The sequence below is a fragment of the Phytophthora sojae genome (genome assembly GCF_000149755.1).
Source record: "Phytophthora sojae unplaced genomic scaffold PHYSOscaffold_1, whole genome shotgun sequence".
Taxonomy (NCBI): Eukaryota; Oomycota; class Peronosporomycetes; order Peronosporales; family Peronosporaceae; genus Phytophthora; species Phytophthora sojae.
In genome coordinates, this window is record NW_009258115.1 from 10,239,694 (window position 1) to 10,252,154 (window position 12,461).

The 12,461-nt window shown below is 52.9% G+C and overlaps 4 protein-coding genes across 4 annotated transcripts; 1 reads left to right on the plus strand and 3 right to left on the minus strand.

Moving 5' to 3' along the window:
- Positions 1-982: 982 nt before the first annotated feature.
- PHYSODRAFT_284499 (hypothetical protein) lies at positions 983-1,465 on the minus strand (the record flags this gene model as incomplete). The annotated part of the gene is made up of 1 exon (XM_009518654.1): positions 983-1,465. The coding sequence occupies one exon, from the start codon at positions 1,463-1,465 to the stop codon at positions 983-985; it is 483 nt and encodes a 160-aa protein (XP_009516949.1).
- A 1,945-nt stretch (positions 1,466-3,410) lies between these two features.
- Positions 3,411-5,185, minus strand: PHYSODRAFT_323167 (hypothetical protein; the record flags this gene model as incomplete). Its single annotated transcript, XM_009518655.1, has 4 exons — positions 3,411-3,466; positions 3,548-3,829; positions 4,226-4,829; positions 4,970-5,185. 4 exons carry the CDS (start codon positions 5,183-5,185, stop codon positions 3,411-3,413), a joined length of 1,158 nt encoding a protein of 385 aa, XP_009516950.1.
- A 600-nt stretch (positions 5,186-5,785) lies between these two features.
- Positions 5,786-8,457, plus strand: PHYSODRAFT_467153 (hypothetical protein; the record flags this gene model as incomplete). The annotated part of the gene is made up of 4 exons (XM_009518656.1): positions 5,786-6,037; positions 6,118-6,258; positions 6,325-7,235; positions 7,389-8,457. 4 exons carry the CDS (start codon positions 5,786-5,788, stop codon positions 8,455-8,457), a joined length of 2,373 nt encoding a protein of 790 aa, XP_009516951.1.
- Positions 8,458-8,683: 226 nt separating this feature from the next.
- Positions 8,684-11,685, minus strand: PHYSODRAFT_469522 (hypothetical protein; the record flags this gene model as incomplete). The annotated part of the gene is made up of 3 exons (XM_009518657.1): positions 8,684-11,111; positions 11,228-11,563; positions 11,657-11,685. 3 exons carry the CDS (start codon positions 11,683-11,685, stop codon positions 8,684-8,686), a joined length of 2,793 nt encoding a protein of 930 aa, XP_009516952.1.
- Positions 11,686-12,461: the final 776 nt, after the last annotated feature.

The window sequence follows — 12,461 nt, forward strand, 5'->3', positions numbered from 1 at the left end:
TGAGTGTCGAGGACAACACCCGCGCGTCTTTGGCATTCGCGGACGCGGTGAGAGCGTTGGATCCAGCGAGAAGGACGACCGCAGTAAGTAGGAGGACGTTGTAGAATCGCATGCTTCAGGTGATCGATTTCTTGTGTCGTTCGACGCTTGAGTGCTGGCTGGCGAAATTCAACTGGCAATTCTCGCCGATCGATAACACATCAAAGGCTCGACGTATCGCAGCGGTGATCCTACCCGTCGTATGCTTCATTGATCATAGGAAAGACGAGATCAATCGCAAGGCGGGGCTAGCGAGCAACCTCAAGACTATCTCGAGTTCGTGAGTCGCCGCTGCACAAGCTGAGAACGAAAAAGCCCCCCTTTTGACCGACAGTAGGTTGTCCAACTTACTGGGTTTCTAATTTTTAACGTTACAAGTGGAACATGTTGGCTGCCCACAGCGGGCTGATCGGAATGGAGGAGGGCTTCCTCGTACCTGTTGCTCCACATGTAAGCATGCAGTATCTTTTGACTGTAGTATCTGTACAGACAACGACGGATAAATCCGGCACCACTGAATGGCATCCTCCATAGTAAATGTGCCAGAATTCTCTGTCAGGAACGATAGAGATTGTACAAGGCAATGGCATAAAATACACGTAACAGAGCATAAAGTACACACAAATTTAGAAGCACTTAAAACCATATGGCATACAAATGTCAAGTGTAAATATCGAAGTTGATTCGCTATCTGAATTACTTATTGTAAAAAGTGTGCCGGGTTTTGCGTTGCCGTATTTATCCGTCGTTGTCTGTACCATGTTGCCATCCGATGCGTGAATAATACACTCACGCTCGCTAAAAACGGCTGGAAGTACTGTAATTCGATGGCATGATCAGTGAATCGAACGTGGTCGAGCGCACGATTTTCAGCACGGGCTCGTGCACCGCAGCGAGGCCAAAAGAGTTATTCCGTAGTGTTTGTACATATATTTTCCACTCGTTACCGGCGATTCATGCAATTTACTGTCGCCCTAGTCGCGTCCAAAGTGATGGTTTTAGTTGCCAATGAATCGGAAGTGCTTGTAACCATTGTAGTCCTTGGCGTAGGCCTGCAGGAGTTTGTGTACTTGTGACTCTCCAGATTGGCTCCTGACGACGGAATTCCCAATTTTGCGCGGACCCATGCCGGCTTCTTCCCCTTCTGGAACCAATACTGCAACTGTGCTTTCTTCACGAGCGTATCCCACATTGACCTCTCTTCCGAGTTATCATCTCCCTCGGTCACCGTGCTCTTCTCGTGCTTCCTCAGGGTTCGCTTGTAGTCGCCGCCGTTCTTCTCACTTGTAAGCGAGCGACCGTGCGGACGTTCAGTAAACGTGAAGGTTGAAGCCTCTGCGGCATCACCAACCGCGGCTGCTGGTAGAGCTCTGCTTCCGGCAAGGAAGGCGAAAGCAGCGAGGAGGAAGACGCTGTAAACTCGCATGGCTTCGGGGTGATTCCTTCTTGCTCGACGCTTGAGTGCTGGCAGGAGAAATGCAAAGTGAGAGCTTGAAAACATCTCTACAGCTACAGCCCGGCTGTCAGCCGTGCTGAACGCATATCGATAACACATCGATGGAGCTGATCCCAAATCGTGTGATAGTATCACAGTGACTCTACATGTACTCTTCGGATGCCGTGCTGATCAGTTAAAAAAATATGAAAAGACGTGGTCGATCGGGCATTTCCAGCGATGTCGCGTTGGGGAAATGATCTTTCCCATTTTTGCTGCACACCGGGGGCGTGGCGTGGCGGGTTGGCTGCGAGGAGACGAATTCGAAAGTGGGCGTCCTCGTTGAGCGCCCACCGATCTCCCGCGGGTGTTCTATCTTTACTAACTGCGACATTGGGAAACTATGCTTTCCTCGCCAACTTATCTAGCTAATCATGTCAGCTGGCTCTGCAACCTCCAAGTTGAAGCAAGTGTTTTCTACATGAAAGTACAGCCCCAAAAGAAACTAAGCTTTGGACAATCTCAAGATCGTGAGCCATTGCAACCGAACGATGCCAACAATTTTGAGCTCTTGCCGCTGACACTCTGTCGACGACCAATGCTGTGTTTGTGTGGCCAAACGATGCCGCGATGCCTTCACCATGTTTTACAGTGGCAGACGCTATTTGGCTTGCACGTTCGCCGGATCTCTTCCATGAGATATTTGCAAATATCTGCAGCAACGTACCGTCCAAGTTGAAATACTGTACTGCATTGCAAACACCAGGCGCGAAAACGGCTGGAGCTCAAACAAAGAATCATGGTTGGGCGACCAAATTCAAAATTCATCTCTTTTACAGCCAAAGATAGTGCGCAACTCCCATCGCTCCAACCAATCCTCATACTGTACTAGTACCTTGAGAGCTTACCCCTCTCCGTTCACTGTGCTGGGATTGCCGATCGCAATTTCTCCGAATTTTATGGCAATAAATAACTTAACAGACACTGCCAGCCTGTTCTCGCATCTAACTCTTAAACATACATGTACTTAGCACCGTTGATATAAGTCTCTGTGTCGATCTTTACTGTACTGTATGTCTGGCCGCATCCAGTGATTCCTAATAATACATGGTGGTTTCAATAATTGCCATAATTCCCCTCATAATAATGCGTTTTGGAATCTGGTAATCTCCTTGCCATAATTGAGGGAAGGCCGTTGGTAGAATAATTTTGTAGCCAATCAGTTTGTGTATTTTTGTGTTTTATTTCACTTATGCATAATGTATGTTGGTAATTACGAATATGCCATTATGTATTTCTGCGTTTGACCGATTATACGCCATAGTAGTACTTTTATTTTATTTGTCTTATTGCCCCCCCCCATCCCTATCCATACTATTCTAGGAATCACTGACCGCATCTCTTCCCAGTGAATTCAACTGAGACTGCAAGTCCGAGATTTGCCCCCAACTTTTTGAAGCAAAATACCCTATAGTCTGTTCATGCGCCCCGGAGAGACTTTAGTACTGTACATAATGAACTGGGAGGTAAGTTCCTGCGGCAAGTAGAAAATGGAGTCTTAAAAGAATTCTTCAAAAGAAATTTCCTCATTCGATGCGTGCGCGCGGTGAAATAGTTCTTGAAAAACTGTGATAACACATCGATGAAGCTGCTCTCGAATTCGTGCAATACTATCGCAGTGACTACGTTTCGTCGATTACTGAAAAGGCGAGACCGGCTCGACGAGTCGAGGCCATTTTCTCTGAGCACTTTCGCTGCAGATTTATTCACTTTCAACGAACTTTTAAAGAAACCCGGGTGCCACACACCAATACCATGACGATATTGGAAGAAAGAAAAAAAAATCGGGCATATTATCAGTTCACACCAGCATCCAACCCGTATTTAATAGCGTACTTTTATATAAAATAAGCTAACAAGCTCTATCCTCAAATATTCATTCGGTCGGGCGAGATGCATGCAGCCACGCAAACTTGAAGCTGAAATCTGCGCCTGGACCAGCAAACATTCGGCAAATGTTGCAGTTAGATTTTCACACGGTTAACATGTCAGGCAAACCACAAACACACTTACCGATGTGCACCAACGAAATCTGCATAATGTAAATAAGATGAATGAGCAGCTTCCCCTGTATGATGCCTGCCTGGTTCTCCAACACGAACGATAGCTGGCGCAAGGACGAAAAGCCCAACGTGCGCTTCAGAACGACGATCGAAACTAGCAGCGAGACGAACTCCAATGAGCTGTAAATGAGAACATGCGAGAGAGTCGAAATAAACTCCGACGGTGCAAGACTCTCCAACATAGGGTAATACGCGCGGTTGTGGAGGTTGTACACAATGTAGTGGTGTGCACCTGTCATAGGAACACACACAGTTTCGTTAGATAAGAACGTTTTAGGATTACAGTATGCCCGAAGATACTCACAGTAAACCATGGGTAGAACCACCTCGACGTACTCCACCAGCAGCACTTACTCCGTTATGAACAGGACGCGGGCGGTTTCGCGAATGAAAAGTGCGCATTCTTCCTGCGAGAAAATTGTGTCAAGGCTGAGCGATCCACTGGATATCTGAAGGCGTTTCGGCTTCAGCGTATCTCTAAGCGAATGGCGCTTCGCTTGCACCCAGCCCTTAATTTCCTTTGAGCCAACAGGAAACACGCGTACTCCACGAAATGGTCGCCTCGAATGGTCCTGTATCGCATCATTGGATTCATCTCCCGGTATTTCAGCAATGGGCTCCACTTTACGCTCTTCAGTGGGGGCTTTGGAGTTTACCCAGTCTTCCACTTGAGCTCGCCAGTTCGGGTGCGAAGCGTCCGCAAAGTGGCTCATTGTCCTGCTCATGTGTCGCGTCTCGATCTCCAGCAAGTGTATCGCCAACTGGACAAAATTGTCTTTCGCGTGCGGGTGGTCCTCGGGAATCTTCGCCATCAAAGCCTTCACGTCGTGAAGGATTTCCAAGACGTCGTACATTGAGAGCCCAAAGTGTAGAAAATCCACCGCCATGATGGTAATTGTCGACGCTTGGGTGGACGCAACTTGGAGAGCGTTCGAGATGTACAGAGCGTTGAACACTTCCACGTTGAAAATGACGGCCTCGGGCTTCAAGTCGTTGTGGCCTGTAAGCGCGCGACTGATCCAGTTCTTGGCTATCAGCTTGATAATCGGCAGAACAATCACGAAAATGGTCTGGTAGACGCCCGTGAACGATGTGAACCCGTAGATGTACATCGGGTAGACCAAAGTGAGCGATAACTGGCAGTTTAGCACCGTCGTCTGCTGCTCCATTTCCTTTTGAATCGTTGGGCTTGACTTGAATTTCTCCCCCCAGATAATCACGAAGCAGATCGCCTACACAAGGACGGAAGGGGGCGACGCAAGCAGCATGCTGAATGGAACCGGGAAGGTGGTCGCCGACGCCACGCCATACAAGGCGGCAACAGCAGCCACAGCCGTCAGGAAGGCAATTTAAGCGTGTGACGCCACTTGACAACGAGAGCGGGGACGTTCTTGCCCATTTGGTAAAGCAACGAGCCGACCATAAAACCCGTCACGAAGCCGAAGCGGATGAGGAAGACCCAGTTTGCCCGCACTCCATCTCCAGGCGGCGCCAACGGGACGGACTCGACCATAATGGCCAGGATGAGGCAGGGAAGTGGTGACAGCAGCAGTAAAACAGTCACTCGCCCTACAGTCACACCTTCCATGTAGTTCTTGTGCTTACTCAGCCTCTCGATCGAGCAGCGGCCTTGGAACTCGACCTGGAGAGCAGTCCAGCCTCGCCAGAGGCGCTGGATAACGTCGGAAAACCTCCCCATGACAAGTCCGTGAGTCACTGGTGATCAAACACAGTAGCCGACACTTATCTTGGCCGTCGAAATTGAGGAATGCCGACAAGTGTCGACGGCGGGACGGCAGTCCTAGCTAGCCACACTATTTGTGGTCAACGCCTGCATCACCAGGCGTTGCACTTTTTGTCGGTCCTTTTTGGACCTTTCGAGCCACAACGTCATCCCCGTTATCTTTAGCTGCCAGGTAAGAGCTGCCAAGGTCTTGGGGGCCTCGATCAAAACGCAAAATAGTTTGGATCATCCATTTTATACGATACTTCGTAACAATCGTTCAGGGGACAGAAGCTTGGTGAAGAGCGAGAGCCCTTTGGGGAGCTTATATTATACAGCTTCTCCACTTGTATGGCGATCTTCCGTCTGTCAAATATTTTCTCTTCTCTGATTGGCTGAAACGGCGATTTGCTTGAAGCCGCTCATATTTTGTCGTCCGCAAAGCCAAGCCAAAGCCTCAGCAAGATGGCGCAGGCCCAGCAGGAGGGCGGCGAGCGGCTGCACTCGACGGTGCGGCTGAACCAGTTCTCGCTGCAGTTCGAGGACGCGGCGCTCGAGCGCGCGTACCAGGCGGGGCTGCACCCGCGCAAGAAGGCGCTGTGGCTGCGCTCGCTGCTGCCGGCCGCCGCCTCTCAGATTTTATTCGCACTGGCCGACGGGCTCGACTACCCGGTGGAGAACCTACTGGTGACGGTGCCGACGCGGGTGCTGATAGCGGTGGGTGCATCTTGCCATACTTTATATAATTTTATAATGTATAAACTAGCCACTAACAGATTTTTTTAAATTTTTATTAGATGCTTCAAGTTGCCATGTTCCTGCTGGTGCGGTGGGACCTGGTGCGAGCCAGGGAGCAGACGATGCTCCTCGTGTCCGTGGCCAGCGGCATCCCCACGCTGCTGCTGTACGCTCTGCAGCGCCCAAGTCTCTGCCAATGGGTACGAGTTTTTTTTAATTTTCTAGAGATGCCTAGATTTTTTTAATTTATGTTTATTGTGCGGTAGGACGCGATGTTCGTGACTTTCGGGCTGTCGTTCTACACGATTCCTAAAGTGACGCCGCTGGGCTACGTATCGTCGTTCTACGGCAGCTGGACCACTGCGGCGGTGTATGCGGCGCTCACTTTCGTGGTTCGACCGCCGCCTAGGAGGGCGGAGGGCGTGCTGGGCATCTTCTTCCTCGTGCCCATGGTCTGGGTCTTCAACACCATCGCGTACTACTCGGAGTACAATTCAAGAGAGCGGTTCGCGCTGCGTCGACGGCTGAGGCGGGAAAGTATCACGCTCGCTGTGGCCTGCACGTCTGCGGGCGGTGAAGCGCTGCTGCAGGGCGGGGAGGACGACGGCTGGCTGCTGCTGCACACTTTGTCACTGCGCGGCTTGATGGCGGCGAATACCAACAGCACGGCGTCTTTCGTCGTCGCTGTGATACTCTGGGGAGCTTTCACGTTGGGTGGCTGGACGTCCCTCCCTGACACGCTCAAGTTTGTGGATGAAGCGACTGGGTGGGCTTGGTTCAGCCACTGCGCTGGTGTGACTGTGTTTCTGCTGGTGATGACACGACGGCTTCGGTGGCTGCTGGTCGTTCCGGTTGTCGGTGCTTTCGTGCTGTGGGTGATGTCGCTGGCGATGCCGGCGTCGTGGATTATTTTCTCGGCTCACAGTGTGGGATACGGCCTTTTGTTGGCCTCTGTGGTGATTGCCATGGGCGTGTTTAGCTGGTTCGTGTGCGCATGGAGAGAGCTCGTGTCGTTCCTGACCCGATCGTGCTTCCTGTACCCTCAGCTGCAGGCGGGTATGGAGAGGGAATACCCCCTGCTCGTGCGAATCGTATCTGAGTACACTGCTGGCTTTGATCCTGAGATTTTATCAGCGCGGGTCCCAACAGCGACAGCGATTGAGTCAATGGGATCACAGTCGGCGGAAGTAGCAGTGGCCCCGACACAGAAAGTGAGAACTCTCAAGAAAACCTCAGCCGTTGCTTCTGCTGCTGAAAAGAAGCAGAAGGATGAGCAATTGAACGAGCCACGACCAGCAGAGAAGAAGAAGTCGGAATCACCTCTATCGAGCAAGCCAGATCCTGTTTCTGTTAAGCCTACGGCCACAGAAGATACTCTACCAAAACGAGAAAGCAGCCTGGTTAGCACGGATGACCCCTCAGACCGGAAAATGGTGTCGGTTCTGCCTTCGTTTAAGCCGGGCAAGTGCTTCTTCTGCTCCAAGAACGACGCCGAGCATTTTGTGCCTGCCTGCGGTATGTGGGGCAAGTGGACTCACTGGCGAATGAATCAACAGCACAACATGAATACCACCTCTATTGCCGCTGCGTCCTCGGGGGCTGCGCTGTCCAAGGGTGCAGTTACAGTGTCGATGTGCACGTCGTACTACGATCTCCAGAATGATAAATCTAAGCTTGAAGCTCGCGTTCAAGGCGAAGAGAAGAAAAATGCGGATCTAACCAAAAGGCTCACAGCATGTGAAGATCGTGAACAGAAGCTTTCATTGGAGACGGTACGGCTCAAGGCAGAGCTTCACGCTATGGAGGAGAAGCACGCGGCGGAGCTTCGGCGGTGTGAAGTGCACCTTCAAGAGAAAATCGAGGCCGTACAGAAGGAGGCAAACCGTGTAGCTCATGAACGGAAACTGGAAACCAAGAAGGCTGAAGTTGCCCAGTCCGCTGCATTGCAGAGACGGTGTGAGCGGATGACTGAAGAAATTGCCCTGCGTGCTCAGAACGCTGAAGAAGAAGCTGCAACACTGCGTGAAAGCCTGAAGCAAAGCCAAGAAGAAGTCGGTGACTGGAAATCCAAATTCGGAGAACTCAAGAGCCAAATGTCGAGCCTGGAGCTTCGGTACCAGCAGCAGATTCAATCGCATGGTAGATCTTCGCCTCGTTTCGGTCCCTCCGCATTGGAATTCTCCTTCTCGTCGACTGCAAGCGGCGGCTCCTCCGTCGATGTATCTCCTGTGGCGTCCCTACAAACCTTGCAGCCGGCTGGACGTCTGCCATACGCACAGTCGCTGGAAATTGAAGGCTTACGCGAATCCAGCAGACACTCGCAGGACGAGGTTGACTACTCAAAGCGTTGGCGTCTCCTGCAAGCTTCGGATCTTAGCAAACGTGACGCAACACCATGAGAGAGCAGCAAACTAAATGGCCTCCGTAGCAGCTTTTACCCCAATTTTCGCGATCACTACGAGAAGGAAGCCACAAAGTCGAAGAGGATCGTTCTCCAGCATGCGAACACCCCTCGCTATTCATGAAATTTATTCATTAGCCTAAAATTCGTGAAGTCGTTGATCAATACGCACAGATACTTGCGAACAAACATGGAGAAATGCACAACGTTGATCAAGATGGACCTCAGAAGAACCCGAGAGGTGGGGGTTCTACGCTGCCGGTGCTGTCGAGCTCGCGATAGTATTGCTTGAGGAGGTCCGAGTAGCAGCGAAGTGAATGTGCAGCGTACACCTGGAGGTGGTGCGGGTACTTAACCGAGCTGGCGAGTCGGCGCAGATCGTCCAGCATGGCCAGCTCGTCCCCCGGAAGGTAACGCAAGTAGTAGGGCGGCTCTCGACGCAGTTCGGTATCCAGCAACTCCACCTCGTGACACGGTTTGCCGCCAGGGAGTCCCTCGTTCACACTCGTGGTGGCTGCTGCGTTCGAGTCTTCGGTCGTGTTGCGGTTCAAGGTGCGGAAGGCCAGCGCGCGGTTGCGAGCTGCGAGTTGCTCTGTCTGGAACTTGCGGTTGCCCTCGCGAGCGTAGCGGCGCTCTTGCGAGACGACGACCGCTAGACAGGCGTCAAAGGCTCTCCACAGAGCCTGCTCCGTGCGGAGAACGTTGAGGTCGGCGGCCGTCATGGTTGGGTTACACGCAGTGTCCTGGAAGCGGTGATCTCTGCCATGGTAAGAATGTCCGTAGCCATCGTCGTCTTCGTCGCTGTTGTCGTCATGGGCCCTACTCAGTTCAAGGGACGAGATAGCGCAGCGCCCGATGAGCAGGTGATCCATGGGCGAGTCCAGGACGAACCGGTTGGCTCTTACGACGCGGTACACCAGCAGGTGGTGGTATTTGGTGCGGACGTCGGCGTTCCAGTGCAGGAAGAAGAGCATGTGTCGCTGCACGAGCGCCTTGAGGATACTCTGTCTAAGCTCGCCTTCGAAGTAGTCCATGCGGTGGTACAGGAAGAGCAGCGTGCTGGCGAGGATCTCACAGTTCTCACTCGAGAGCATGAAGCGCATTCCAGTGGCGAATGTTTGGCCGCGGAATCCAGGCGGCAGACGATAGACCATCATCCCGCTGCCTCGACGCTTGTCTGCGCCTCCGATCTCGGTCAGCATGGCGGTGGCGCTGAACCACTCTTCGAAGCGCGTCAAGCACACTTCGACGCTGCGGGCGTGGAGCACGTTGGTGCATTCGTACATGGCTAGCACACAGCTCTCCAGCAACTGATTGTTGCGCAGAAGCTGCACCACGTTATCCAGCACCGTACGAATGGCGCGGATCGAGTCGAGTTCAAAGGGTAAGCGCTCTTCCTCCTGACTTCCCGGCTCAATCTCCATCGACGACGAAGGCAGCGGACCCGATGTGTCTCTCACGTAGAGCCACTTGGCCCAGCATGCCTCCTTCAGCAGTAGGAGCGACACTCGAATCAGCAGCGTGTAGCCCGGAAGACAAGTCCACGCAACGTCGCTGCCTAGCGCCGTGTTGGCCGCGTGGAGACACACGAATCCCATGAACTTGGAGAAGAACTCGCCGTCGTGACTCAATCTCTGCAGCCAGCAGTTGCGCGTCGCGTCGGCCATGCGAAATATATCGGAGTCCGGGTACGGCCCCAGGTACGGCGAGAAGCGCGTCCATTTGAAGAGCGTCGGGTTTTGTCTTACGAACTCCTCTTCATCGCTGCGCAGTGCTGACGCTCCTGCATAGTGCTTGTTGTGGCTGTTGTAGCGACTCGTGACCTTGGCTGTGCTGGTTCCGTTCCCGTTCCCCTCCTCGCCCAAGATGTATCCGCCGTACTCCGTCCACCTCACAAGAGAACCGACAAAGGTGTTGCCATTCCAGGGTCGAGATGTCGAGGGACGACGTCCAGAGTATTTGGGCGAGAGCTCTGCATCCACGTTCTCTTCCGCCAGGTCCTCCACGCGCGAGTCGTGGGCGCTCAGATTGATCCACTCTTTGTCGCGGTACGCGTTGAAAATCTGCTCCAGCATCGCGCTTTGAAGCACCGGCACGCGGAAGTAGCAGACAGCGAACACACGCGCGTAGAACCTGGTTTCGACCAGGGAAATGTACGGGCGCTGCTTGAGTCGCGCAGCCTCCAGGTTCTCGACCGCGTACTTGAAGGTTGCGATCAGCAGACAGCGATACAGATACAAGTCGCGCTCCCCGTCCGCGTTGTCGTCGCTGCTGCCGTGGGTTTTGTTGGTGTAGGCGCCGGCGTTTTCCGAGTTTTCATAGTCGTCGTGACCGCGGTTCTCGTCGCTGTAGTCCATGCCGTTGAGTGTCGCGGTGGGGGAGTTTGCGAGCCACCCCATTCCAGCTCCGCCTGTGTTGCCGGTTGACTTTGGAGTCTTGTTCCTGCTGTTCACGGGTGCGTCTGCCTCGAAGCCACCTCCTGGCAAGTGGAACTCCACCCGCTCCATGATGATCCCGATGAGCTGGAAGTACATGTTGCGGGTCTCCGTTGGCAGCGTCGCCTTCTCGTCGTTCAGCCGAGCAACCACAAACTTCCAGCAGAGCAGCAGCCCACGGCGACATTGGCGAAACAGCTTACGGCGTTGATTCCAGCTTGGTGAAGCTACAGCAACAAGACAGTGGAGAATGAGTCAGCTGTGGATACCTCACAAAAGACTGCAGAGTACGTACCAGTACTGCTGAGGAATGCTTCCTTGCCAGCGTAGAACTGTCGGACTTGTTCTTGGTTCTCGCGCCCGGCCATTTGCTGCAGCAGAGCAAGGAGGTCTGCAAAATCCCCTGGGACTTTATTCGCGTTGCGCTTCGTGGCTGGACTAGAGCACGTGGTGCACTCCGCCACGAGCTTGGGGACCCTGGACAACAGCGCGGCCCAATCCACGACGCCCCCCTTCACGTAGTCTTCTATCATTGCCAGTGTATGGGCGGGCGTCCCTGCCCCCGTGAGCGACCCGGACGTCTCCAAACGCGCCTCGAGCTCTGCGGTGCTGAGATTCCTGGACGTGGACGCGTGGAAGGCCACCGACGAAGATGAACCATAGGGACCGCTAACGAATTGACCCCCAGTGTCCGAGGGCAAGGCGGACGCTGATGCCTTTGAGGACCCCGACGGAGCGTTCGAGTTCTTCCCACCCAGCGACTTGAAAAACCGCTTGAACTTGTTGACCATTGAGCTTCTAGGAGGGGAGTTCTGACCTCTTCGCGCCAAGTTGGCAACTGGACAGCCCCATAACCCCTCCTTCTCTTCTTCTCTCTCCAAGGGATCACGGCTAATGCATCACATGGAACAGTTTCAACTGTTTCTATCTTTCGCGCGAGCCCGGCACAGTGCGGGTATATCGTCAGCAAACTAAGGTTTCTACGGAAAGTTTCTACACATTCCCGAGTGTTTCATATACGAGCAGCGGAAACTATCCTTGCAGCAGCAACTGTACATTTCATTCACTATGCTGCCGGTCCGAGTCGGTTTTGGAAGACGAGTTCTGGATAGTATTGGACCGCGTTGAACAATGGCAACGGGTAGGTGCACACGATTCTCTCGTGCAGGTTGTTTGTAACAAAATTTTAGCTCGGCCAACAGAGAAGACAGTAAGGAAAAAGTGTAGATTCTAACCCTCATTTCTCCGGTTTATGAGGCTTCACCATCGCTACTCTTGTGTATTAAGCGTTCTCGCTCTTCTCTTTCTGATGCCGTAGCGATGTAATGCGCCCTTCTTCCAGAGCTTTCTTGTACCAAGGCGTGTAGTACTCGACGAACCTCTCCCAGCGGGCTTTTAGAGGCCCATCTGACATGGCCCGCACCTCACTCGCAAACTGCGCAGGCGTCGTGGAGCTCTCTTTGTACAGATTCATGAAGACGCGGTCGAAGAACTGATCACGACCACCAGCTCGGATGATGCCCACTGCCGTCTTCGCATAAAGCATGACCTTTTCAGCGAAGCGTTT